The sequence below is a fragment of the Somniosus microcephalus genome, chromosome 5, assembly GCF_052327205.1.
Source record: "Somniosus microcephalus isolate GS21.2 chromosome 5, FLI_Smic_1.0, whole genome shotgun sequence".
NCBI classification, from domain to species: domain Eukaryota; kingdom Metazoa; phylum Chordata; class Chondrichthyes; order Squaliformes; family Somniosidae; genus Somniosus; species Somniosus microcephalus.
Window position 1 is genome coordinate 9,365,835 of NC_140991.1, and position 27,517 is coordinate 9,393,351.

The 27,517-nt window shown below is 56.2% G+C and overlaps 2 protein-coding genes across 2 annotated transcripts in view; one reads left to right on the forward strand and one right to left on the reverse strand.

The window, feature by feature from the left end:
- Window positions 1-27,506, reverse strand: part of LOC147116865 (plectin-like) — a 36,029-nt gene extending 8,523 nt beyond the window's left edge. The window contains exons 1-8 of the mRNA XM_085987180.1: window positions 27,404-27,506; window positions 24,818-25,001; window positions 21,934-22,091; window positions 19,878-20,056; window positions 15,820-15,958; window positions 9,896-10,252; window positions 8,035-8,118; window positions 4,217-4,321 (exon numbers count right to left, since the gene is read on the reverse strand). Of these exons, the coding sequence (XP_085843306.1) occupies window positions 4,217-4,321; window positions 8,035-8,118; window positions 9,896-10,252; window positions 15,820-15,958; window positions 19,878-20,056; window positions 21,934-22,091; window positions 24,818-25,001; window positions 27,404-27,475 (1,278 nt within the window). The 5' untranslated portion in view covers window positions 27,476-27,506. The remainder of the gene's footprint in view (window positions 1-4,216; window positions 4,322-8,034; window positions 8,119-9,895; window positions 10,253-15,819; window positions 15,959-19,877; window positions 20,057-21,933; window positions 22,092-24,817; window positions 25,002-27,403) is intronic.
- Window positions 1-27,517, forward strand: part of LOC147116864 (transmembrane protein 276-like) — a 79,864-nt gene that overhangs the window by 20,554 nt on the left and 31,793 nt on the right. The window lies entirely within an intron of this gene.

The following is a 27,517-nucleotide window of genomic DNA, read 5'->3' on the forward strand; positions in this document are numbered from 1 at the left end:
AGACCACCGGTCACTGACCCTCAGACCACCGGTCACTGACTCACTCAGACCACCGGTCACTGACTCACTCAGACCACCGGTCACTGACCCACTCAGACCACCGGTCACTGACTCACTCAGACCACTGGTCACTGACTCACTCAGACCACTGGTCACTGACCCTCAGACCACCGGTCACTGACTCACTCAGACCACCGGTCACTGACTCACTCAGACCACCGGTCACTGACTCACTCAGACCACCGGTCACTGACTCACTCAGACCACCGGTCACTGATTCACTCAGACCACCGGTCACTGACTCACTCAGACCACCGGTCACTGACTCACTCAGACCACCGGTCACTGACTCACTCAGACCACCGGTCACTGACTCACTCAGACCGCCGGTCACTGACTCACTCAGACCACCAGTCACTGACCCTCAGACCACCGGTCACTGACTCACTCAGACCACCGGTCACCAACACTCAGACCACCGGTCACTGACTCACTCAGACCACCGGTCACTGACCCTCAGACCACCGGTCACTGACTCACTCAGGCCACCGGTCACTGACTCACTCAGACCACTGGTCACTGACCCTCAGACCACCGGTCACTGACTCACTCAGACCACCGGTCACTGACCCTCAGAACACCGGTCACTGACTCACTCAGACCACCGGTCACTGACTCACTCAGACCACCGGTCACTGACTCACGCAGGCCACTGGTCACTGACTCACTCAGACCACCGGTCACTGACCCTCAGACCACCGGTCACTGACTCACTCAGACCACCAGTCACTGACCCTCAGACCACCGGTCACTGACTCACTCAGACCACCGGTCACCAACACTCAGACCACCGGTCACTGACTCACTCAGACCACCGGTCACTGACCCTCAGACCACCGGTCACTGACTCACTCAGACCACCGGTCACTGCCTCACTCAGGCCACCGGTCACTGACTCACTCAGACCACTGGTGACTGACCCTCAGACCACCGGTCACTGACTCACTCAGGCCACCGGTCACTGACCCTCAGACCACCGGTCACTGACTCACTCAGACCACCGGTCACTGACTCACTCAGACCACCGGTCACTGACTCACTCAGACCACTGGTCACTGATCCTCAGACCACCGGTCACTGACTCACTCAGACCACCGGTCACTGACCCTCAGACCACCGGTCACTGACTCACTCAGACCACTGGTCACCGACTCACTCAGACCACCGGTCACCGACTCACTCAGACCACCGGTCACTGAGTCACTCAGACCACCGGTCACTGAGTCACTCAGACCACCGGTCACTGACTCACTCAGACCACCGGTCACTGACTCTCAGTCCACCGGTCACCGACTCACACAGACCACCGGTCACCGACTCACTCAGACCTCCGGTCACCGACTCACTCAGACCACCGGTCACCGACTCACTCAGACCACCGGTCACTGACTCACTCAGACCACCGGTCACTGACTCACTCAGACCACCGGTCACTGACTCACTCAGACCACCGGTCACTGACTCACTCAGACCACCGGTAACTGACCCTCAGACCACCGGTCACTGACTCACTCAGACCACCGGTCACTGACTCACTCAGACCACCGGTCACTGACTCACTCAGACCACCGGTCACTGACCCACTCAGACCACCGGTCACTGACCCACTCAGACCACCGGTCACTGACTCACTCAGACCACCAGTCACTGACTCTCTCCAGTGGACTTGGGCTCAGTTCTGACTGTGTCCGAGGATCTGTGTAAGTGCCCCTAAGGGCAAGTTGTGAAATTAAATTCAGTAAATCTGCTGATTTGTGGCCAGATTGTTGTAAAAACCACCACCTGGTCACTGATCGCGGGGGAGGGGGCGCGATCGAGGGGAAGCAGATGCGATTGCGGGGGAGGGGTGTGATTGTGGGGGGAGGGGGCGTGATTGCGGGGGAGGGACGCGATCGCAGGGGAGGGGAGCGATAGCGGGGGAGGGGAGTGCGATCGCGGGGGTATGGGGCGCGATCGCGGGGGAGGGGCGCGATCGTGGGGGGGCGCGATCGTGGGGGGAGGGGCCACGATCGCGGGGGAGGGACCGCGATCGCGGGGGAGGGGGCGCATTCGCGGGAGAGGGGAAGCGGTGCGATTGCAGGGGGAGGGGAGCGATCGCGGGGGAGGGGAGCAATCACGGGGGGAGGGGGCGCGATCACGGGGGGAGGGGGCGCGATCGCGGGGGGAGGGGGCGCGATCGCAGGGCGAAAACGCAAAGCTCTTCATGGGGCCAGGAAGGGCACTGGTTAAAGAGCGTCAAGGTTCAGCCTGTGAGCGGCCTGCAGCGGCCCTTTAGGAACCGCTGGTCCTGCTGCGCGACACCGAGCACCAAAAGATGAAGTGTGTACGAAGCCCCAGCACCCACTCTGTCCGCCCGTTGCCAAGACCGGCTGGAGCTGGCGGCAGGCAAATCGGGATCAGGAATGGGCAAGTTCAGCGCCGCAATTTCCCGATTGCAAACTCCCATCCCACCTGGCAGTGGGCGTGGGCATTAATATCCTCGGGATAACAGGGGGATGGGCAATACATTAAGTGAGGGAAGGGCTGCAGGTCCCGGGCATGGTGACACTGGCAAGTACGCAAGTTGTTGCTCATGCCCAGTGTCCTGAGGAGGTGATGGGCTTTCTCCTTGACCCACTGCAGTCCGTGTGATGGTGGCAAATACAGGCTATGGACCAGCAATTGTCCCAAGTCCAGATAGATTAGGCAGTCTTCATCATACCCAAGACTAGGGACACCCAAGTGCGAGAGGGGGACGCCCAGGTGCGAGCGAGGGACGCCCAGGTGTGAGCGAGGGCCGCCCGGGTGCGAGCGAAGGACGCCCAGGTGCGAGCGAGGGACGCCCAGGTGCGAGCGAGGGACGCCCAGGTGCCAGCAAGGGACGCCCAGGTGTGAGCGAGAGATGCACCGGTGCGAGCGAGGGACACTCAGGTGCGAGCGAGGGACGCCCAGGTGCGAGCGAGGGACGCCCAGGTGGGAGCGAGGGACGCCCAGGTGCGAGAGGGGGACGCCCAGGTGCGAGAGGGGGACGCCCAGGTGCGAGAGGGGGACACCCAGGTGCGGGCAGGTAATCGCAGGTGCAGGTGAGGGACGCCCAGGTGCGGGCAGGTAAGCCCAGGTGCGGGCGAGGGATGCCCAGGTGCGGGCGAGGGATGCCCAGCTGCGGGCGAGGGACGCCCAGGTGCGGGCAGGTAAGCCCAGGTGCGAGTGGGGTTACCCAGGTGCGGGCGAGGGGCGCCCAGTTGCGAGAGGGGGATGACCAGGTGAGAGCGAGGGACGCCCAGGTGTGAGCGAGGGACACCCAGGTGCGAGAGGGAGATGCCCAGGTGTGGGCAGGTAAGCCCAGGTGCGGGCAGGTAAGCCCAGGTGCGAGAGGGGAACGCCCAGGTGCCAGTGAGGGACGCCCAGTTGCGAGAGGGGGATGCCCAGGTGCGAGAGGGGGACGCCCAGGTGCAAGCAGGTAAGCCCAGGTGTGACAGCAGGGCGCCCAGGTGCGAGAGGGGGACACCCAGTTGCGGGCGACGGATGCCCAGGAGCGGGCGAGGGATGCCCAGGTGGGAGGCAAAGGACGCCCAGGTGCGAGCGAGGGACGCCCAGGTGTGAGCGAGGGACGCCCAGGTACGAGCGAGGGACGCCCAGGTGCGAGAGGGGGACGCCCAGGTGTTGGCAGGTAAGCCCAGGTGCGGGCAGGTAAGCTCAGGTGCGAGTGGGGGACGCCCAGGTGCGGGCGAGGGACGCCCAGGTGTGGGCAGGTTAGCCCAGGTGCGAGAGTGGGACGCCCAGGTGTGGGCGAGGGGCGCTCAGGTGCGGGCAGGTAAGCCCAGGTGCGAGAGGGGGACGCCCAGGTGCGAGAGGGGGACGCCCAGGTGCGAGAGGGGACATCCAGGTGCGGGCAGGTAAGCCCAGGTGCGGGCGAGGGATGCCCAGGTGTGAACGAGGGACGCCCAGCTCCCTGCATCTGTCCAGCCACCACCACACTTGGCTTCCAGAGAATCCCAGCCAGTAACTGGTCCACTCCTGACTGAGACAAACTGGCTGTTCAGTCACCAACCAGAGGCCTAGGCACTACAGACCTTCCTGGTCCTGCATCAGCTCACTGCCTGCCACTCATGGGCAGGAGCACTGGGGCAGATAGCGGACTGGTTATGGGCATAGTAAAGGTGGCACGGACTCCTACCTCCTGGATGACGGTGTCTGAGGCTGACACCACTTTCTGTTTCTTCACTGGAGATGCGACAGGTTCAATCTGAGCTTTGTAGGTCACCAGCTGCAACTCATAGTCCTGAGACACAAAACACATCGCACCAGGATTATCAACATCCTCTGTACACCCAGTAACAAAACCAGCATCTGCCCCTCCGATCTATCGCTCGATTCCTAGGCCCTACATGCAGGATGTGTGTGTGTGTGTGTGTGTACCTCTATCAGAGTGTGTGTGTACTTGTATCACTGTGTGTGTGTACCTGTATCACTGTGTGTGTGTACCTGTATCACTGTGTGTGTGTACCTGTATCACTGTGTGTGTGTGTACCTGTATCAGTGTGTGTGTGTACCTGTATCAGAGTGGGTGTGTGTACCTGTATCAGAGTGTGTGTGTACCTGTATCAGAGTGTGTGTGTACCTCTATCAGAGTGTGTGTGTACCTGTATCAGTGTGTGTGTGTGTACCTGTATCAGTGTGTGTGTGCCTGTATCAGAGTGTGTGTGTACCTGTATCAGTGTGTGTGTGTACCTGTATCAGTGTGTGTGTACCTGTATCAGTGTGTGTGTGTGCCTGTATCAGAGTGTGTGTGTACCTGTATCAGTGTGTGTGTGTACCTGTATCAGTGTGTGTGTGTACCTGTATCAGAGTGTGTGTGTACCTGTATCAGTGTGTGTGTGTACCTGTATCAGTGTGTGTGTGTACCTGTATCAGAGTGTGTGTGGACCTGTATCAGTGTGTGTGTGTGCCTGTATCACTGTGTGTGTGTACCTGTATCAGAGAGTGTGTGTGTGTACCTGTATCAGTGTGTGTGTGTACCTGTATCAGTGTGTGTGTGTACCTGTATCAGTGTGTGTGTGTACCTGTATCAGTATGTGTGTGTGTACCTGTATCAGTGTGTGTGTGCCTGTATCAGAGTGTGTGTGTACCTGTATCAGTGTGTGTGTGTACCTGTATCAGTGTGTGTGTACCTGTATCAGTGTGTGTGTGTGCCTGTATCAGAGTGTGTGTGTACCTGTATCAGTGTGTGTGTGTACCTGTATCAGTGTGTGTGTGTACCTGTATCAGTGTGTGTGTGTACCTGTATCAGAGTGTGTGTGGACCTGTATCAGTGTGTGTGTGTACCTGTATCAGTGTGTGTGTGGACCTGTATCAGTGTGTGTGTGTACCTGTATCAGTGTGTGTGTGTGCCTGTATCAGAGTGTGTGTGTGCCTGTATCAGAGTGTGTGTGTACCTGTATCAGTGTGTGTGTGTACCTGTATCAGTGTGTGTGTGTACCTGTATCAGTGTGTGTGTGTACCTGTATCAGTGTGTGTGTGTACCTGTATCAGAGTGTGTGTGGACCTGTATCAGTGTGTGTGTGTGCCTGTATCACTGTGTGTGTGTACCTGTATCAGAGTGTGTGTGTACCTGTATCACTGTGTGTGTGTACCTGTATCAGAGTGTGTGTACCTGTATCAGAGTGTGTGTGTACCTGTATCAGTGTGTGTGTGTGTACCTGTATCACTGTGTGTGTGTACCTGTATCAGAGTGTGTGTGTACCTGTATCAGTGTGTGTGTGTACCTGTATCAGTGTGTGTGTGTGCCTGTGTCAGTGTGTGTGTGTGTACCTGTATCAGTGTGTGTGTGTACCTGTAACAGAGTGTGTGTGTACCTGTATCAGAGTGTGTGTGTGTACCTGTATCAGAGTGTGTGTGTGCCTGTATCAGTGTGTGTGTGTACCTGTATCAGAGTGTGTGTACCTGTATCAGTGTGTGTGTGTGTGTACCTGTATCAGTGTGTGTGTGTGTGTACCTGTATCAGAGTGTGTGTGTACCTGTATCAGTGTGTGTGTGTGTACCTGTATCAGTGTGTGTGTACCTGTATCCGTGTGTGTGTGTGTGTACCTGTATCAGTGTGTGTGTGTACCTGTATCAGTGTGTGTGTGTACCTGTATCAGAGTGTGTGTGTACCTGTATCAGAGTGTGTGTGTACCTGTATCAGAGTGTGTGTGTGTACCTGTATCAGAGTGTGTTTGTGTACCTGTATCAGAGTGTGTGTGTACCTGTATCAGTGTGTGTGTGTACCTGTATCAGTGTGTGTGTGTACCTGTATCAGAGTGTGTGTGTACCTGTATCAGAGTGTGTGTACCTGTATCAGAGTGTGTGTGTACCTGTATCAGTGTGTGTGTGTGTACCTGTATCACTGTGTGTGTGTACCTGTATCAGAGTGTGTGTGTACCTGTATCAGTGTGTGTGTGTACCTGTATCAGTGTGTGTGTGTGCCTGTGTCAGTGTGTGTGTGTGTACCTGTATCAGTGTGTGTGTGTACCTGTAACAGAGTGTGTGTGTACCTGTATCAGAGTGTGTGTGTGTACCTGTATCAGAGTGTGTGTGTGCCTGTATCAGTGTGTGTGTGTACCTGTATCAGAGTGTGTGTACCTGTATCAGTGTGTGTGTGTGTGTACCTGTATCAGTGTGTGTGTGTGTGTACCTGTATCAGAGTGTGTGTGTACCTGTATCAGTGTGTGTGTGTGTACCTGTATCAGTGTGTGTGTACCTGTATCCGTGTGTGTGTGTGTGTACCTGTATCAGTGTGTGTGTGTACCTGTATCAGTGTGTGTGTGTACCTGTATCAGAGTGTGTGTGTACCTGTATCAGAGTGTGTGTGTACCTGTATCAGAGTGTGTGTGTGTACCTGTATCAGAGTGTGTTTGTGTACCTGTATCAGAGTGTGTGTGTACCTGTATCAGTGTGTGTGTGTACCTGTATCAGTGTGTGTGTGTACCTGTATCAGAGTGTGTGTGTACCTGTATCAGAGTGTGTGTGTACCTGTATCAGTGTGCGTGTGTGTACCTGTATCAGTGTGCGTGTGTGTACCTGTATCAGTGTGTGTGTGTACCTGTATCAGTGTGTGTGTGTACCTGTATCAGTGTGTGTGTGTGTGTGTCTGTATCAGTGTGTGTGTGTACCTGTATCACTGTGTGTGTGTACCTGTATCAGAGTGTGTGTGTACCTGTATCAGTGTGTGTGTGTACCTGTATCAGTGTGTGTGTGTACCTGTATCAGAGTGTGTGTGTACCTGTATCAGAGTGTGTGTGTACCTGTATCAGAGTGTGTGTGTACCTGTATCAGTGTGCGTGTGTGTACCTGTATCAGTGTGTGTGTGTACCTGTATCAGTGTGTGTGTGTACCTGTATCAGTGTGTGTGTGTGTGTGTCTGTATCAGTGTGTGTGTGTACCTGTATCACTGTGTGTGTGTACCTGTATCAGTGTGTGTGTGTGTACCTGTATCAGTGTGTGTGTACCTGTATCAGAGTGTGTGTGTACCTGTATCAGAGTGTGTGTGTACCTGTATCAGAGTGTGTGTGTACCTGTATCAGAGTGTGTGTGTACCTGTATCAGTGTGTGTGTGTACCTGTATCAGTGTGTGTGTGTACCTGTATCAGTGTGTGTGTGTACCTGTATCAGTGTGTGTGTGTGTGTGTCTGTATCAGTGTGTGTGTGTACCTGTATCAGTGTGTGTGTGTGTGTGTGTGTGTACCTGTATCAGAGTGTGTGTGTGTACCTGTATCACTGTGTGTGTGTACCTGTCTCTCTGTACCCATCTTTTTCTGTGTGTAATTACATGTGCATGTTTGTGCCCCTCGTGCACTGTATGTGTTCATATACCCAGGTCTGTGTATATTTGTCTATATGAATGTACACACACAGTTCCTTTGTGAGTGTGTCAGTGAGTGTGTTAGTGTGTGTGTCTGAGTGTGTCAGAGATCAGGGCCTGTACCGATTACCGTTGTGTTATTTCTGTCTTGTTACCTTGATGGCATCAATGTATTGCTTGGCAAACTTCTCACATTCATCCACCTTCTCTCTGTTCTTCTCAACTTCCTGCAAGACTTTCTGTAAAATCAACAATACCTGGGTTAGCGGAGCTCAGAGATACAGAAGGCAGTGGGGCCAGTCCCCACTCCCCGCTCCCCCAGACCCATTCCCCCAGTGCCCGTTACCCGCTCCCCTGGGACAGTCCCCATTACCCGCTCCCCTGGGTCCCCGCTCCCCTGGGGCAGTCCCCATTACCCACTCCCCTGGGACAGTCCCCATTACCCGCTCCCCTGGGACAGTCCCCATTACCCGCTCCCCTGGGACAGTCCCCATTACCCGCTCCCCTGGGACAGTCCCCATTACCCGCTCCCCTGGGCCAGTCCCCATTACCCGCTCCCCTAGGACAGTCCCCATTACCCGCTCCCCTGGGCCAGTCCCCATTACCCGCTCCCCTGGGACAGTCCCCATTACCTGCTCCCCTGGGACAGTCCCCATTACCCGCTCCCCTGGGACAGTCCCCATTACCCGCTCCCCTGGGCCAGTCCCCATTACCCGCTCCCCTGGGTCCCCGCTCCCCTGGGACAGTCCCCATTACCGCAGTGCCCATTACCCGCTCCCCTGGGCCAGTCCCCATTACCCGCTCCCCTGGGACAGTCCCCATTACCCGCTCCCCTGGGACAGTCCCCATTACCCGCTCCCCTGGGACAGTCCCCATTACCCGCTCCCCTGGGACAGTCCCCATTACCCGCTCCCCTGGGGCAGTCCCCATTACCCGCTCCCCTGGGACAGTCCCCATTACCACAGTCCCCATTACCCGCTCCCCTGGGACAGTCCCCATTACCACAGTCCCCATTACCCGCTCCCCTGGGACAGTCCCCATTACCCGCTCCCCTGGGACAGTCCCCATTACCCGCTCCCCTGGGACAGTCCCCATTACCCGCTCCCCTGGGGCAGTCCCCATTACCACAGTCCCCATTACCCGCTCCCCTGGGACAGTCCCCATTACCACAGTCCCCATTACCCGCTCCCCTGGGACAGTCCCCATTACCCGCTCCCCTGGGACAGTCCCCATTACCCGCTCCCCTGGGACAGTCCCCATTACCCGCTCCCCTGGGACAGTCCCCATTTCCCGCTCCCCTGGGACAGTCCCCATTTCCCGCTCCCCTGGGACAGTCCCCATTTCCCGCTCCCCTGGGACAGTCCCCATTACCCGCTCCCCTGGGACAGTCCCCATTACCACAGTCCCCATTACCCGCTCCCCTGGGACAGTCCCCATTACCCGCTCCCCTGGGGCAGTCCCCATTACCACAGTCCCCATTACCCGCTCCCCTGGGACAGTCCCCATTACCACAGTCCCCATTACCCGCTCCCCTGGGACAGTCCCCATTACCCGCTCCCCTGGGACAGTCCCCATTACCCGCTCCCCTGGGACAGTCCCCATTACCCGCTCCCCTGGGACAGTCCCCATTTCCCGCTCCCCTGGGACAGTCCCCATTACCCGCTCCCCTGGGACAGTCCCCATTACCACAGTCCCCATTACCCGCTCCCCTGGGACAGTCCCCATTACCGCAGTCCCCATTACCCGCTCCCCTGGGCCAGTCCCCATTACCCGCTCCCCTGGGACAGTCCCCATTACCCGCTCCCCTGGGACAGTCCCCATTACCCGCTCCCCTGGGACAGTCCCCATTACCCGCTCCCCTGGGACAGTCCCCATTACCACAGTCCCCATTACCCGCTCCCCTGGGACAGTCCCCATTACCCGCTCCCCTGGGACAGTCCCCATTACCCGCTCCCCTGGGACAGTCCCCATTACCCGCTCCCCTGGGACAGTCCCCATTACCACAGTGCCCATTACCCGCTCTTGCTGCAGTTGCTGTTTCAGGCTGCTGCTGTCCCTGATTGGCACAGCCTGGATCTTCTCCTGAAGTTCCTTAGTGCCCTGAATCCACTGGATCAGCCAATCGTAAGCCTCGCGGTAATAGTTGAGCTGCCGTCCCAACTGTTCCAGCTCGCGGGAACGGGTATCGATCTGGCCCTGGATCCCCTGCCAGTGCTCCAGGAGTTGCTGTACACACTCCCGGTACCGATCCAGGTCCACGTCTCGCTCACTGTGACTGCGAATCATCCGCTCGTTCACCACCTTCGCTTTGCTCAGCTCACTCTCCAGGTTATCAAAGAGTGGCTGGTAACCTTCGACCTCTGCACGCATGCCCTAAACAGAAACAAGATAATGAATGAAGGGGTGAAGGGATAAGAACATAAGAAATAGGAGCAGGAGTAGGCCAATCGGCCCCTCGAGCCTGCTCCACCATTCAATAAGATCATGGATGATCTGATCCTAACCGCCAATCTACTATCACTCTCCATCTCACCCGAACCCATGTGATCTCCCGCGAGAGGCGAAAAACCAGATAAAAAACCCAATGGCCAATTTGGGAGAAAAAATCTGGGAAATTCCTCTCCGACCCATCTAGGCGATCGAAACTCGTCCAGGAGATCACTCTGTCCCTATATTTTCTACAGTACTTACCTTCTGTAAAGGCGATCTCCACCCCAGCCAGGAACAGGAATAAAACCATCTCCTGAAATCTAACACAGAATTAGAACACAGTAGGAGCAGAACAAGGCTACACGGCCCCTGGGCCCGCTCCACTACCCACAGGGCCATGACCATTCCGAACCTAGACTCAAGTCCAATTTCCTGCCCGCACCCCGTAACCCTTTATTCCCTTTACTTCTAGGAAACTATCTATTTCTGTTTTAAATTTATTTAATGATGTAGCTTCCACACCTTTCTGGGGCAGCAAATTCCACAAACCTACCACCCTCTGAGTGAAGAAGTTTCTCCTCATCTCAGTTTTGAATGAGCAGCCCCTTATTCTAAGATTATGCCCCCTAGTTCTAGTTTCACCCATCATTGGGAACATCCTCCCCGCATCCACCCGATCCAACCCCTTCACAATCTTACATGTTTCAATAAGATCGCCTCTCATTCTTCTGAACTCCAATGAGTAGAGTCCCAATCTACTCAACCTCTCCTCATATGACCACCTCCTCATCCCCGGGATTAACTGAGTGAACCTTCTTTGTACTGACTCGAGAGCAAGTATGTCCTTTCTTAAGTATGGACACCAAAACTGTATGCAGTATTCCAGGTGCGGTCTCACCAATACCTTGTACAACTGAAGCAATACCTCCCTATTTTTATATTCTATCCCCCTAGCAATGAAAGCCAACATTCCATTGGCCTTCTTGATCACTTGCTGCACCTGCATACTAACTTTTTGAGTTTCGTGCACCAGGACCCCCAGATCCCTTTGTACTTCAGTACTTTCCAGTTTCTTGCCATTAAGACAATAACTTGCTCTATGATTTTTCCTGCCAAAGTGCATAACCTCACACTTTCCAGTATTGTATTCCATCTGCCAAATCTCTGCCCACTTACTTAGCCTATCTATGTCCCTTTGCAGGTTTTTTATGTCCTCCTCACTCACTACTTTCCCTCCCATCGTTGTATCATCTGCAAACTTTGATATGTTACACTCGGTCCCCTCCTCCAAATCGTTAATATAGATTGTAAAGAGTTGGGGACCCAGCACTGACCCCTGCGGAACACCAGTAGTTACTGATTGCCAGTCTGAGAACGAACCATTTATCCCAACTCTCTGCTTTCTGTTAGAGAGCCAATCCTCCACCCACGCCAGAATATTACCCCCAATCCCGTGATTTTTTATCTTGAGCAATAATCTTTTGCGTGGCACCTTGTCAAATGCCTTTTGGAAGTCTAAATACACTACGTCCACTGGTTCCCCTTTATCCACCCTGTACGTTGCTTCCTCAAAGAACTCAAGCAAATTTGTCAAACATGACTTCCCCTTCATGAAACCATGCTGAGTTTGTCCTATTAAATTATGTTTATCCAAATGTCCCGTTACTGTCTCCTTAATAATGGACTCTAACATTTTACCAACCACAGATGTTAGGCTAACAGGTCTATAGTTTCCAGCCTTCTGCCTACTACCCTTTTTAAATAAGGGTGTTACATTAGCAGTTTTCCAGTCTGCCGGGACCTTTGCTGAGTCCAGGGAATTTTGGAAAATTATTACCAATGCATCCACAATCCCTAACGGCACTTCCCTCAAGACCCTAGGATGTAGGCCATCAGGTCCAGGGGATTTATCCGCCTCGAGTCCCATTATTTTACCAAGTACCACTTCCTTAGTGATTTTAATCGTATTTAGCTCCTCCCCCCCTAGAGCCCCCTGTTTGTCCAGTGTTGGGATATTCTTGGTGTCCTCTACTGTAAAGACTGATACAAAATAATTGTTCAGTGTTTTTGCCATCTCCATGTTTCCCACCATTAATTTCCCGGTCTCATCCTCTAAGGGACCAACATTTACTTTAGCCACCCTTTTTCTTTTTATATAACTATAGAAACTTTTGCTATCTGTTTTTATATTTTTTGCTAATTTACTTTCATAATCTATCTTCCCTTTCTTAATCAATCTTTTAGTTATTTTTTTGCTGTCTTTTAAAGACTTCCCAATCTTCTATCCTCCCACTAGATTTGGCTACCTTATATGCCCTTGTTTTTAGTCAGATACTATCCTTAATTAATTTACTTAGCCATGGATGGCTATCTTTTCTTTGACACCCTTTTTTCTTCAGTGGAATATATATTTTTTGGAAGTTGTAAAATAACCCCTTAAATGTACACCACTGATCATGTACCGTCTTACCCTTTAATCTATTTTCCCAGTCCACTCTACTCAATTCCGCTCTCATACCTTCATAGTCTCCTTTATTCAAGCTCAGCACGCTTGTTTGAGATCCAACCTTCTCACACTCTAATTGAATATGGAATTCAACCATGTTATGGTCACTCATTCCAAGGGGATCCTTTACTAGGACATTTTTAATTAATCCTGTCTCATTACACAGGACCAAATCTAAGGTTGCTTGCCCCCTGGTCGGTTCAGTTACATACTGCTCAAGAAACCCATCCCTAATACACTCAATAATAATAATAATAATAATTCAACTTTATTGTCATTGCACAAGTACATGAACAACGAAATGTGATCTTGCAAGCTCCCATGACTGGAAGAAGCAAAGCCGCTGCGTCGGTTCGCGCCGCCATTCCATTTCCACCATTCCTCCTGTCCGACAATCTTTAGCCCACCGCCCGGGCCTGCTCACCAGCCACTCCTCCCGTGGCTCCTTCCGTGACCCCTTCCGTGACCTTCTGCACCTGGTCTTCCCTAATGGTCACCCCTCCAGGTACTAACCAGGCCTGGCTCTGCTTAGCTTCCAAGCCTTGCCAGTGACCCTGTCCCTCGTCCCAGGAACTCATCCTCAAGGCTGCTCTGCCCAATTTGATTTGTCTAGTTAATATGATAGTTAAAATCCCCCATAATTATAGCTGTTCCCTTATTACAAGCCTCAACTATTTCCTGATTAATACTCCGTCCAACAGAGTTGCAACTGTTCGGAGGCCTATAGACTAGGCCCACTCGTGTTTTTTTCCCCTTATGAGGGGGTGACTGAATGAGGGGGTGAGGGGGTGACTGAATGAAGGGATGACGGGGTGAGGGTGGTGACGGGGTGACTGGGTGAGGGGGTGACTGGGTGAGGGGGTGACTGGGTGAGGGGGTGACTGGGTGAGGGGGTGACTGGGTGAGGGGGTGACGGGGTGAGGGGGTGACGGGGTGAGGGGGTGACCGGGTGAGGGGGTGACCGGGTGAGGGGGTGACCGGGTGAGGGGGTGAGGGATGAGTGGGCGGTACTGAGGCCTGTTACCATAATGCAACTTGTGCTCAACAAGCCGCCTCATCAAATCACAGAATGATCCAGCACAGAAAGTGGCCACTTGGGCTACCCCCCGCCCACAGACCCCACCCACAGACCCCACCCACTGAACCCACCCACAGACCCCACTCACTGACCCCCGCCCACAGACCCCATGCACTGACCCCCGCCCACAGACCCCCGCCCACTGACCCCGCCCACTGACCCACGACCACTGACCCCTGCCCACTGACCCCACACAATACAATACAATACAAATCGCTTTATTGGCATGATAAGGTACATCTTATGTTGCCAAAGCATCAAAATACATTTATGGTTGAACACATAAACGCGGTTCCATTCATACAGTGTATAAACAGGTATATCCCTGAGTTTATAAATATATTTTCGCCTTGTTTATATATACTCTTGTCTTAGTTTACTGGTTGTCCCTCTGTTCATGGCAAGTTGTAACATAGTGTGCCGCCAGTGTTACACAGCTTCTCTCCTCCCCCAGTAGGAATGGGAGTTTTTGGTTGTCAGTCAGATTTCTGAATTCAGGGCATATTTGTGAGAATTTTTGATAGAAATTCTCTCTGATGCCCTGATATTTTCCACAGGCTGTGAGGAAGTGCATCTCTGTCTCAACTACTCCCTGACTGCAGTGAGAGCATATCCTGTCTTCTCTTGGCAGCCTGGTCTGCCTGTGTCTGCCTTTTTCGATCGCTAGGCTATGTTCGCTAAGTCTGTACCTTGTCAAGGTTCTTCTCAGTTTGTTATCCTTTACCATGGTCAGGTAATCAGCTATGTTGTATTGTCTGTTTAGGGCCAAGTAGCAATTGAGTTTGCTTTGGGTTTTTGTTGTTTCTGCCCAATATGACAGATATTTTTCCTTTTGCTTAGCGACGATTGTGTTGGGTCGAATTCTTTGTGTTACCCTGTCACTGTCCTGGGGCTGGTTATTGTTAGTATTGTTATTAGTTACTTTATTGAGTCCCAGGACTAGTTGACTGAGGGTATTCTTCTTTATGGTCAGCTCTTGGCATTTCAGGGCGTCGTAGTGATAGCATTGGGGGTTGCTCATTTGTAGGTGATTCCAAAATTTGGTGGCTCTTTTTTGGATAGTGATTATTAATGGGTATTGGCCTAGTTCCGCCCTGCATGCGTTGTTTACTGTTTTCCTTTGAGTCCGGAGGATACTTTTACAGAATTCCGCATGTAGGATCTCAATTGGGTGTTTGTCCCATTTTGCAAAATCTTGTTGTGTTAGTGGTCCCCAGACCTCACTGCCATAGAGTGCAATTGGTTCAATTACTGATTTGAAAATTTTGAGCCAAATGCTAATTGGGATTTCTATTTGGATTGATTTTTTGATGGCATAGAAAGCCCTTCTTGCTTTCTCTTTCAGTTCATTCACAGCCAGTTTGAAGTTTCCCGTAGAACTGATTTTTAAGCCCAAGTATGTGTAGTGAGTGGTTTGTTCAATTTTGGTTGTTCCTACTGTGAAATTTATTGTGGGTCCATGTTGTTTGGAGCTACCCCTGCCCACTGACCCTGCCCACTGACCCCGCCCACTGACCCCTGCCCACTGACCCCGCCCACTGACCCCACCCACTGACCCCACCCACTGACCCCGCCCACTGACCCCGCCCACTGACCCCACCCACTGACCCCACCCACTGACCCCTGCCCACTGACCCCTGCCCACTGACCCCTGCCCACTGACCCAGTCTAATCCCGCTCTCCTGCTCACTCCCCACACCCTTTAATATCCCACCCAGTCTAATCCCACTCTCCCGCTCACTACCCGTACCCTTTAACATCCCACCCAGTCTAATCCCACTCTCCCACTCTCTCCCCGTGCTCTTTAATATCTGGCCCTGTCTAATCCAACTCTCCCACACTCTCCCCATACCCTTTAATATCCCACCCAGTCTGACCCCACTCACTGACAGTCACTGTTAACACTGTCACATTCCTCACACTCACCTTCAGCTGGTGTTTGTAGGACTCCAGAGACTTTGTGTCAGCAGGGACACTGTTCACCTCCCTCAGTCGGGTCTCGTATTTCTTCACCAGATCCTCAGCCTCCTGCGTGTTGCGAATCACCACGTCAATCGTCTTCAATCTGCAAACAGAGGGAGTAAGGCATTGAGTGACGGGGGAGAGGCAACTGATGTAAACAGAGCATCACAGCCGAGACCAGCAGGGCATGGACAGCGGGGGGGGGGGGGGGGGTGGCGGGGCTGGGTCGGGGATCAAGGCGTGAGCTGGGGCCGGGGGTCAGGGCGGGGTCGGCGGGGCAGTGCACGGTCTGGGGTCGGGGCGTGGTCTGGGGTCAGGGGGCAGTGCACGTGATGGGGTCAGGGGCAGGGCGTGGGCTGGGGTCAGGGGGCAGGCTGGGGTTGGGGGTCAGGGTACGGGATGGGGTCTGGGCGTGGGCTGGGGTCAGGGCGTGGGCTGGGGTCGGGGGCAGGGCATGGGCTGGGGTCAGGGGGCAAGGAGTGGGCTGGAGTCGGGGGGGCCGGGCACGGGATGGGGTCGGGGGGCAGGGCGTGGGCTGGGGTCAGGGGGCAGGGAGTGGGCTGGGGTCGGGGGACAGGGCACGGGCTCGGGGGGCAGGGCGTGGGCTGCTAGGGTCAGGGAGTGGGCTGGGGTCGGGGGGCCGGGCACGGGATGGGGTCGGGGGGCAGGGCGTGGGCTGGGGTCGGGGGGCAGGGCATGGGCTGGGGTCAGGAGGCAGAGCGTGGGCTGGGGTCGGGGGTCAGGGCATGGGATGGGGTCGGGGGGCAGGGCACGGGATGGGGTCAGGGAGTAGGCTGGGGTCGGGGGGGCAGGGCGTGGGCTGGTGTCGGGGGGCAGGGCGTGGGCTGGGGTCAGGAGGCAGAGCGTGGGCTGGGGTCGGGGGTCAGGGCACGGGATGGGGTCGGGGGCAGGGCACGGGATGGTGTCAGGGAGTGGGCTGGGGTCGGGGGGCAGGGCACGGGATGGGTTCGGGGGTCAAGGCGTGGGCTGGGGTCAGGGGGCAGGGAGTGGGCTGGGGTCGGGGCGTTGGCTGGGGTCGAGGGGCAGGGCGTAGGTTGGGGTCGGGGGGCAGGGCGTGGACTGGGGTCGGGGGCAGGGCACGGGATGTGGTCGGGGGTCAGGGCGTGGTCTGGGGTCAGGAGGCAGTGCACGGGATGGGGTCAGGGCATGGGCTGGGGTCGGGGGGCAGGGAGTGGGCTGGGGTCGGGGGGCAGTGAGTGGGCTGGGGTCGGGGGGCAGGGCGTGGGCTGGGGTCGGGGGGCAGGGCGTGGGCTGGGGTCGGGGGGCAGGGCGTGGGCTGGGGTCAGGGGGCAGGGCGTGGGCTGGGGTCGGGGGGCAGGGCGTGGTCTGGGGTCAGAGGGCAGGGCACGGGATGGAGTCAGGGGGCAGGGAGTGGGCTGGTGTCAGGGGGCAGGGAGTGGGCTGGGGTCGGGGGGCAGGGAGTAGGCTGGGTTCGGGGGGCAGGGCGTGGGCTGGGGTCGGGGGGCAGGGCGTGGGCTGGGGTCGGGGGGCAGGGCGTGGGCTGGGGTCGGGGGGCAGGGCGTGGGCTGGGGTCGGGGGGCAGGGCGTGGGCTGGGGTCGGGGGGCAGGGCGTGGTCTGGGGTCAGAGGGCAGGGCACGGGATGGAGTCAGGGGGCAGGGAGTGGGCTGGTGTCAGGGGGCAGGGAGTGGGCTGGGGTCGGGGGGCAGGGAGTAGGCTGGGGTCGGGGGGCAGGGCGTGGGCTGGGGTCAGGGGGCAGGGCGTGGGCTGGGGTCGGAGGGCAGGGTGTGGGCTGGGGTCAGAGGGCAGGGCACGGGATGGAGTCAGGGGGCAGGGAGTGGGCTGGTGTCAGGGGGCAGGTCGTGGGCTGGGGTCAGGGGTCAGGGCGTGGGCTGGGGTCGGAGGGCAGGGTGTGGGCTGGGGTCAGAGGGCAGGGCACGGGATGGAGTCAGGGGGCAGGGAGTGGGCTGGTGTCAGGGGGCAGGGAGTGGGCTGGGGTCAGGGGGCAGGGAGTAGGCTGGGGTCGGGGGGCAGGGCATGGGCTGGGGTCAGGGCGTGGGCTGGGATCGGGTGGCAGGGCGTGGGCTGGGGTCGGGGGGCAGGGCGTGGGCTGGGGTCGGGGGGCAGGGCGTGGGCTGGGGTCAGAAGGGTGGGCGTGGGCTGGGGTCGGGGTCAGGGCGTGGGCAGGGGGCAGGGCTGCCCTTTATAGGTCTGTTTGGCTCAGTGGTTAGACTCACTCTGTGTGCAGGGGGCTCTGGGTTGAGCTCGGCTCCAGGACCCCAGCACAGACTGTAGGCCAACACTGCCGTGTATTACGGGGGGACTTCTGCAGTGCGAGAAGCAGTGATTGTCAGCCTGATCGCAACTTCCTCTCAATTGCATCAATTGTTTGGGTGTAACGCTCAACGCTGAGTCGCTCGGCTGATTGCTGCTCTGTCTTGGTTCGATATTTGAGACTAAAACACCCAGATTTCTTCCAACTTCATCTTTCACTAATCCACCACCAGTCATAGAGTTAAAAAATATATTTCAAGATAATTTTAAGGGTATTTAGACCCTGGATGATGTTGAGCTTCTTGAGTGTTGTTGGAGCTGCACTCATCCAGGCAAGTGGAGAGTATTCCATCACACTCCTGACTTGTGCCTTGTAGATGGTGGAAAGGCTTTGGGGAGTCAGGAGGTGAGACACTCGCCACAGAATACCCAGCCTCTGACCTGCTCTTGTTGCCACAGTATTTATGTGGCTGGTCCAGTTAAGTTTCTGGTTAATGTGAACCCCCCAGGATGTTGATGGTGGGGGATTCGGCGACGGTAATGCCGTTGAATGTGAAGGGGAGGTGGTTAGACTCTCGCTTGTTGGAGATAGTCATTGCCTGGCACTTGTGTGGCGCAAATGTTACCTGCCACTTATCAGCCCAAGGCTGAATGTCGTCCAGGTCTTGCTGCATGTGGGCATGGACTGCTTCATTATCTGAGGAGTTGCGAATGGATTTGAACACTGTGCAGTCATCAGCGATCATCCCCATTTCTGACCTTATGTTGGAGGGATGGTCATTGATGAAGCAGCTGAAGATGGTTGGGCCTAGGACACTGCCCTGAGGAACTCCTGCAGCGATGTCTTGGGCTGAGATGATTGGCCTCCAACAACCACAACCACCTTCCTTTGTTCCTTTGTGCTAGGTATGACTCCAGCCAGTGGAGAGTTTACCCCCTGATTCCCATTAACTTCAATTTTACTAGGGCTCCTTGATGGCACACTCGGTCAAATTCTGCCTTGATGTCAGGCGTAGCCACACAGCTTATAGGGAATGTTGATCACGAGGCGTGAATTGGCTGAAGACTGGCTTCTGAGATGGTGGGGACCTCGTGAGTAGGCTGATATGGATCATCCACTCGGCACTTCTGGCTGAAGATAGTTGCAAACGCTTCAGTCTTGTCCTTTGTACTCACATTCTGGCCTCTGCCATCATTGAGGATGGGGATATACATGGAGCCTCTTCCTCCCATTAGTTGTTTAATGGCCCACCACCATTCACGACTGGATGTGGCAGGACTGCAGAGCTTTGACCTGATCCGTTGATTGTGGGATCGCTTAGCCCTGTCTATAGCATGCTGCTTCCGCTGTTTAACATGCATGTAGTCCTGTGTTGCAGCTTCCCCAGGTTGGCACCTCATTTTTAGGTACGCCTGGTGCTGCTCCTGGCATGCTCTTCTACACTCCTCATTGAACCAGGGTTGGTCCCCTGGCTTGATGGTAATGGTAGAGTGAGGGATATGCCGGGCCATGAGGTTACAGATTGTGGTGGAATACAATTCTACTGCTGCTGACGGCCCACAGCACCTCATGGATGCCCAGTTTTGAGCTGCTAGATCTGTTCTGAATCTAACCCATTTAGCACGGTGGTAGTGAAACAGTAAGTGTGCTGAGACCCCGTGTTATTAGTGTGGTGTTTTTACACACTGCGTGTTCTCAGTGCGTGCGTGGTGTTAATGGTTTGCTCTGACCCACGCCATGCGCTGGGCTGTTAAAGTTGGGACTCACTTCTCCAGATAGACAGAAGAGAGGCTGTAGACACGGTCCATCTTCTGTAAGGTGATGTCGAGCTCGGAGCGTAGCACAGGCGCGCTGCTTAGCTGCTCCGGCATCGCCAGCACCTTCTCTGTCTTCTCCGTCACTGTGCTCAAATTCTTTTTAATCCCTTCCAGCTCCGAGTGAATTTTCTGCAAAACAGGAATAAATTAACGCCTTTCTAGCAGGGTATCAGCCCTGGCTCAGTAGCAGCACTCTCGCCTCCAAGTCAGGATCATACAAATTTACGGCCCATCGTGTCCGCGCCGGCCGACAAAGAGCTCTCCAGCCTAATCCCACTTTCCAGCTCTTGGTCCGTAGCCCTGTTGGTTCCGGCGCTTCAAGTGTATATCCAAGTACTTTTTAAATGTGATGAGGGTTTCTGCCTCTCCCACCCTTTCAGGCAGTGAGTTCCAGACCCCCACCACCCTCTGGGTGAAAAAAGTTCTCCTCAACTCCCCTCTAATCCTCCTACCAATTAATTTAAATCTATGACCCCTGGTTAATGATCTCTCTGCTGAGGGAAATAGGTCCTTCCTATCCACTCTATCTAGGCCTCAAAGGTCGTGAGTTCAAGCCCCACTCCAGAGATTGAGCACAAAATACAGGCCGACACTCAGAGGGGGAGTACTGAGGGAGCGTCGGAGGGGCAGTACTGAGGGAGTGCCACACTGTCGGAGGGGCAGTACTGAGGGAGTGCTTCACTGTCGGAGGGTCAGTACTGAGGGATCACTGCACTGTCGGAGGGGCAGTACTGAGGGAGTGCTGTTCTGTCGGAGGGGCGGTACTGAGGGAGCGCTGCACTGTCAGTGAGGCAGTATTGAGGGAGCGCCGCACTGTCAGAGGGTCAGTACTGAGGGAGCACTGCACTGTTGGAGGGTCAGTACTGATGGAATGCCGCACTGTCAGAGGGTCAGTACTGAGGGAACGCTGCACTGTCGGAGGGTCAGTACTGATGGAGCACTGCACTGTCGGAGGGTCAGTACTGATGGGATGCCGCACTGTCAGAGGGGCAGTACTGAGGGAACGCTGCACTGTCGGAGGGTCAGTACTGATGGAATGCTGCACTGTTGGAGGGGCAGTACTGATAGAGCGCTGCACTGTCGGTGAGGCAGTATTGAGGGTGTGCCGCACTGTTGGAGGGTCAGTACTGATGGAGCGCTGTTCTGTCGGAGGGGCAGTACTGACAGAGTGCAGAGGTGTTGAGGAAGGGCGATGCATTAAGCTGGGTGGTTAGGCATTGGTGTACAGTCGCGTCGAATGCAGAGCTTGGACTGTGCCTTTAACCGCAGCCCTGAGCGGGCGCTGGCAGACAGAGTGGAATGTTAATCAGCTCTGAGTCACCTCTCAGTGCCCAAAGTGCAGCCTGCGATGCCGTGTGTGATTAGAATGGCTGGGAATGATCCAAATCTGCTGGGAGTCAGGGAAATGTGAGTCAGACACAAGCTGCAGATTTTCCCAGACCCGAACTGCTCCCTCCAGACCGTGACTCCCAGAGCACAGGCTGTTCGACAATGGAGGGCGTGTCACTCACTCGACAGCCTGTGATTGGACTGGGTCAGCACTATCCCCGACAGGCTATCCGACCAGAATGTGCACACTCCGCACACGTTGCACATTATCATTAAGCACCGGCTTTTCCAGTCCCAAACACCGGCTCAGTCCGAGCTCCGGGTCTCTCGGGGTGTCTCTTGCAGTACAGAGCACTGATACATGATATTCAACTACACTGGGCCTCACCGTCCAACATGCTGCTGCATTCAGGCACTTTCAGCAGCAGTCACTGCTAGTAATTGGCAGCAGGAATCACAGACACATTGATGCACAGGAGAAGGCCATGTGGTCCATCGGGCTGTGAAATGATCTGATTCTAGTCCCACTGCCTGAACTGCTGTTCGATCGCGCTGTCGATCGCAGGGTGTAACCCAAACAGTGTCTGCAGAGTTCTGGACTCGAGTGTGAGGCACAGAACCCTCGTCAGTTAATGCCCCAGGTGCTGGGCACCGTGCTATTGACAGCATGGCCTTACCCGCTGCTCACTGATGCGCTGTGTACATTCTCTCAGTGGGTCTTTGTCGAGTGGTTGCCGGATTTTGTGGATGGTCCGTTTCTCACAGCCCTCCAGTTGCAGCCGGATGTCCTTGAGTTGTGTTACGTACTTCTTACAACTCAACTCATCCTGCTCACCTGCAACACAGAAAGGGAGCAGGTTAAAGACCGACCCTCCCGAACATCTGTCCTCAATCTCCGATCCCTCCCGAACATCTGTACCTCAATCACTAATCCTCCCCAACATCTGTACCTCAATCTCCGATCCCTCCCGAACATCTGTACCTCAATCTCCAATCCTCCCGAACATCTGTACCTCAATCTCCAATCCTCCCGAACATCTGTACACCAATCTCCAATCCTCCCGAACATCTGTACCTCAATCTCCAATCCTCCCGAACATCTGTACCTCAATCTCCAATCCTCCCAAACATCTGTACCTCAATCTCCAATCCTCCCGAACATCTGTACCTCAATCTCCAATCCTCCCGAACATCTGTACCTCAATCTCCAATCCTCCCAAACATCTGTACCTCAATCTCCAATCCTCCCAAACATCTGTACCTCAATCTCCAATCCTCCCAAACATCTGTACCTCAATCTCCAATCCTCCCAAACATCTGTACCTCAATCTCCAATCCTCCCAATTATCTGTACCTCAATCTCCAATCCCTCCCCTCCAAAACATCTGTACCTCCATCTCCGATCCATCAACTCCAAAACATCTGTACCTCAATCTCCAATCCTCCCGAACATCTGTACCTCAATCTCCAATCCTCCCAAACATCTGTACCTCAATCTCCAATCCCTCCCCTCCAAAACATCTGTACCTCAATCTCCAACCCCTCCCCTCCAAAACATCTGTACCTCAATCTCCAATCCCTCCCCTCCAAAACAACTGAACCTCAATCTCCAACCCCTCCCCTCCAAAACATCTGTACCTCAATCTCCAATCCTCCCAAACATCTGCACCTCAATCTCCAATCCTCCCAAACATCTGTACCTCAATCTCCAATCCTCCCAAACATCTGTACCTCAATCTCCAATCCCTCCCCTCCAAAACATCTGTACCTCCATCTCCGATCCATCAACTCCAAAACATCTGTACCCCAATCTCCAATCCTCCCGAACATCTGTACCTCAATCTCCAATCCTCCCGAACATCTGTACCCCAATCTCCAATCCTCCCGAACATCTGTACCTCAATCTCCAATCCTCCCGAATATCTGTACCCCAATCTCCAATCCTCCCGAACATCTGTACCTCAATCTCCAATCTCCCGAACATCTGTACCCCAATCTCCAATCCTCCCGAACATCTGTACCTCAATCTCCAATCCTCCCGAATATCTGTACCTCAATCTCCGATCCCTCCCGAACATCTGTACCTCAATCTCCAATCCTCCCAAGCATCTGTACCTCAATCTCCAATCCTCCCAAACATCTGTACCTCAATCTCCAATCCTCCCGAACATCTGTACCTCAATCTCCAATCCTCCCGAACATCTGTACCTCAATCTCCAATCCTCCCGAACATCTGTACCTCAATCTCCAATCCTCCAAAACATCTGTACCTCAATCTCCAATCCTCCCAAACATCTGTACCTCAATCTCCGATCCTCCCAAACATCTGTACCCCAATCTCCAATCCTCCCAAACATCTGTACCTCAATCTCCAATCCTCCCAAACATCTGTACCTCAATCTCCAATCCTCCCCTCCAAAACATCTGTACCTCAATCTCCAATCCTCCCAAACATCTGTACATCAATCTCCAATCCTCCCAATTATCTGTACCTCAATCTCCGATCCCTCCCCTCCAAAACATCTGTACCTCAATCTCCAATCCCTCCCCTCCAAAACATCTGTACCTCAATCTCTAATCCTCCCGAACATCTGTACCTCAATCTCCAATCATCCCAAACATCTGTACCTCAATCTCCAATCCCTCCCCTCCAAAACATCTGTACCTCAATCTCCAATCCTTCCCTCCAAAACATCTGTACCTCAATCTCCAAACCCTCCCCTCCAAAACATCTGTACCTCAATCTCCAATCCTCCCGAACATCTGTACATCAATCTCCAATCCTCCCAAACATCTGTACCTCAATCTCCGATCCTCCCAAACATCTGTACCCCAATCTCCAATCCTCCCAAACATCTGTACCTCAATCTCCAATCCTCCCAAACATCTGTACCTCAATCTCCAATCCCTCCCCTCCAAAACATCTGTACCTCAATCTCCAATCCTCCCAAACATCTGTACATCAATCTCCAATCCTCCCAATTATCTGTACCTCAATCTCCGATCCCTCCCCTCCAAAACATCTGTACCTCAATCTCCAATCCTCCCAACATCTGTACCTCAATCTCCGATCCTCCCAAACATCTGTACCCCAATCTCCAATCCTCCCAAACATCTGTACCTCAATCTCCAATCCTCCCGAACATCTGTACATCAATCTCCAATCCTCCCAAACATCTGTACCTCAATCTCCAATCCTCCGAAACATCTGTACCTCAATCTCCAATCCTCCCAAACATCTGTACCTCAATCTCCAATCCTCCTGAACATCTGTCCCGCAATCTCCAATCCTCCCAAACATCTGTACCTCAATCTCCAATCCTCCCAAACATCTGTACCTCAATCTCTGACCCATCGATTAATTTTTGCAAACAAGGGTATTAAGTGATACGGAACCAAGGCGGGTGGATGGAGTTATGATTCAAGTCTACTGTGATCTCACTGAATGGCGGAACAGACTCGAGGGCTGAATGACCTCCTGTTCCAAAGTCAAGCCAAGGATACAGATCAGTGATCAGGGGAGGGATCAGGACACCCCCAGACTATGTTGTGACACCCTACCTCTCTCTAGGCTCCGCAGCAGTTTCTCGTAGTGCTGAATGGTGAGTTTGTATTCCCTCTCGATCTGTATCCGGTCGTCGGGTCCGAACATGTGGGAATCCTGACTCTCCCGCAGGAAGTCCTGATAGTGGAGCTCAAGGTTTGGGAGGATTTGTTTGTAATCGTCTGGGTTCAAACTCCGAAACTGCAAGACATGGTTGAGCGTTAGTTCGAGGGCGGAGGGAGCGAAGGAGGAGGAGCAAAGGAGGTGGGAGCGAAGGAGGTGGGAGCGAGGGGGTGAGGGGCAAGGGAGTGAGGGGGAAGGGAGCGAGAGGGAGGGAGTGAGGGGGAGGGAGTGAGGGAGCAAGGGAGGGAACGAGGGGGAGGGGGAGGGTGTGAGGGAGCAAGGGAGGGAGAGCGAGGGGGGAGGGAGTGAGGGAGTGAGGGAGGAGGGGGAGGGAGTGAGAGATTGAGAGAGCAAGGGAGGGAGTGAGGGAGAGGGAGTGAGGTAGCGGGGGAGCGAGCGAGGGGGAGGGAGGGAGCGAGGGGGAGGGAGGGAGGGAGCGAGGGGGAGGAGGGAGCAAGGGGGAGGGAGGGAGGGAGCGAGGGGGAGGGAGGGAGGGAGGGAGGGAGGGGGAGGGAGCGAGGGGGAGGGAGGGAGGGAGCGAGGGGTAGGGAGGGAGGGGGAGGGAGCGAGGGGGAGGGAGGGAGGGAGGGAGCGAGGGGGAGGGAGGGAGCGAGGGGGGAGGGAGGGAGGGAGCGAGGGGGAGGGAGGGAGCGAGGGGGAGGGAGGGAGCGAGGGGGAGGGAGGGAGGGAGCGAGGGGGAGGGAGGGAGGGAGCGAGGGGGAGGGAGGGAGGGGGAGGGAGCGAGGGGGAGGGAGGGAGCGAGGGGGGGCGAGGGAGGGAGGGAGGGGGAGGGAGGGAGCGAGGGGGGGGAGCGAGGGGAGGGAGGGAGGGAGCGAGGGGGAGGGAGGGAGCGAGGGGGAGGGAGGGAGGGAGCGAGGGGGAGGGAGGGAGCGAGGGGGAGGGAGGGAGCGAGGGGTAGGGAGGGAGCGAGGGGGAGGGAGGGAGCGAGGGGGAGGGAGGGAGCGAGGGGAGGGATGGAGGGAGGGAGGGGGAGGGAGGGAGCGAGGGGGAGGGAGGGAAGGAGCGAGGGGGAGGGAGGGAAGGAGCGAGGGGCAGGGGAGGGAGGGAGCGAGGGGAGGGAGGGAGCGAGGGGGAGGGAGGGAGCGAGGGGGAGGGAGGGAGGGAGCGAGGGGGAGGGAGGGAGGGGAGGGGGAGGGAGGGAGGGAGCGAGGGGGAGGGATGGAGGGAGCGAGGGGGAGGGAGCGAGGGGGAGGGAGCGAGGGAGGGGGTGGGAGGGAGCGAGGGGGAGGGATGGAGGGAGCGAGGGGGAGGGAGCGAGGGGGAGGGAGGGGGAGGGAGGGAGCGAGGGGGAGGGAGGGAGCGAGGGGGAGCGAGGGAGGGAGGGGGAGGGAGGGAGCGAGGGGGAGGGAGGGAGGGAGGGGGAGGGAGGGAGGGAGCGAGGGGAGGGAGGGAGCGAGGGGGAGGGAGGGAGCGAGGGAGCGAGGGGCAGGGGAGGGAGGGAGCGAGGGGAGGGAGGGAGCGAGGGGGAGGGAGGGAGCGAGGGGGAGGGATGGAGGGAGCGAGGGGGAGGGAGCGAGGGGGAGGGAGGAGCGAGGGGGAGGGAGGGAGCGAGGGGGAGGGAGGGAGCGAGGGGGAGGGATGGAGGGAGGGAGGGGGAGGGAGGGAGCGAGGGGGAGGGAGGGAAGGAGCGAGGGGGAGGGAGGGAAGGAGCGAGGGGCAGGGGAGGGAGGGAGCGAGGGGAGGGAGGGAGCGAGGGGAGGGAGGGAGCGAGGGGGAGGGAGGGAGGGAGCGAGGGGGAGGGAGGGGAGCGAGGGGGAGGGAGGGAGGGAGCGAGGGGGAGGGATGGAGGGAGCGAGGGGGAGGGAGCGAGGGGGAGGGAGGGAGGGAGGGGGTGGGAGGGAGCGAGGGGGAGGGAGGGAGCGAGGGGGAGGGATGGAGGGAGCGAGGGGGAGGGAGCGAGGGGGAGGGAGGGAGGGGGAGGGAGGGAGCGAGGGGGAGGGAGGGAGCGAGGGGGAGCGAGGGAGGGAGGGGGAGGGAGGGAGCGAGGAGGAGGGAGGGAGGGAGGGGGAGGGAGGGAGGGAGCGAGGGGAGGGAGGGAGCGAGGGAGCGAGGGGCAGGGGAGGGAGGGAGCGAGGGGAGGGAGGGAGCGAGGGGGAGGGAGGGAGCGAGGGGGAGGGAGCGAGGGGGAGGGATGGAGGGAGCGAGGGGGAGGGAGCGAGGGGGAGGGAGGGAGGGAGGGGGAGGGAGGGAGCGAGGGGGAGGGAGGGAGCAAGGGGGAGAGGGGGAGGGAGGGAGCGAGGGGAGGGAGGGAGGGAGCGAGGGGAGGGAGGGAGCGAGGGGCAGGGGAGGGAGGGAGCGAGGGGAGGGAGGGAGCGAGGGGGAGGGAGGGAGGGAGCGAGGGGCAGGAGGGAGTGAGGGGAGGGAGGGAGGGAGCGAGGGGGAGGGAGCGAGGGGGAGGGAGGGAGGGAGCGAGGGGGAGGGAGGGAGCAGTAGAACAACGATTGGCCGGTCTCACTCACCATGAGCAGGTTCCATGAGCGCACCTGCTGAATGTCCCGATGGAGGTATAACCAGGGCAGCAGGCTCTTCATATCAATGTGCAGCTGATGCCACAAGTTGACTATCGTTCTGGT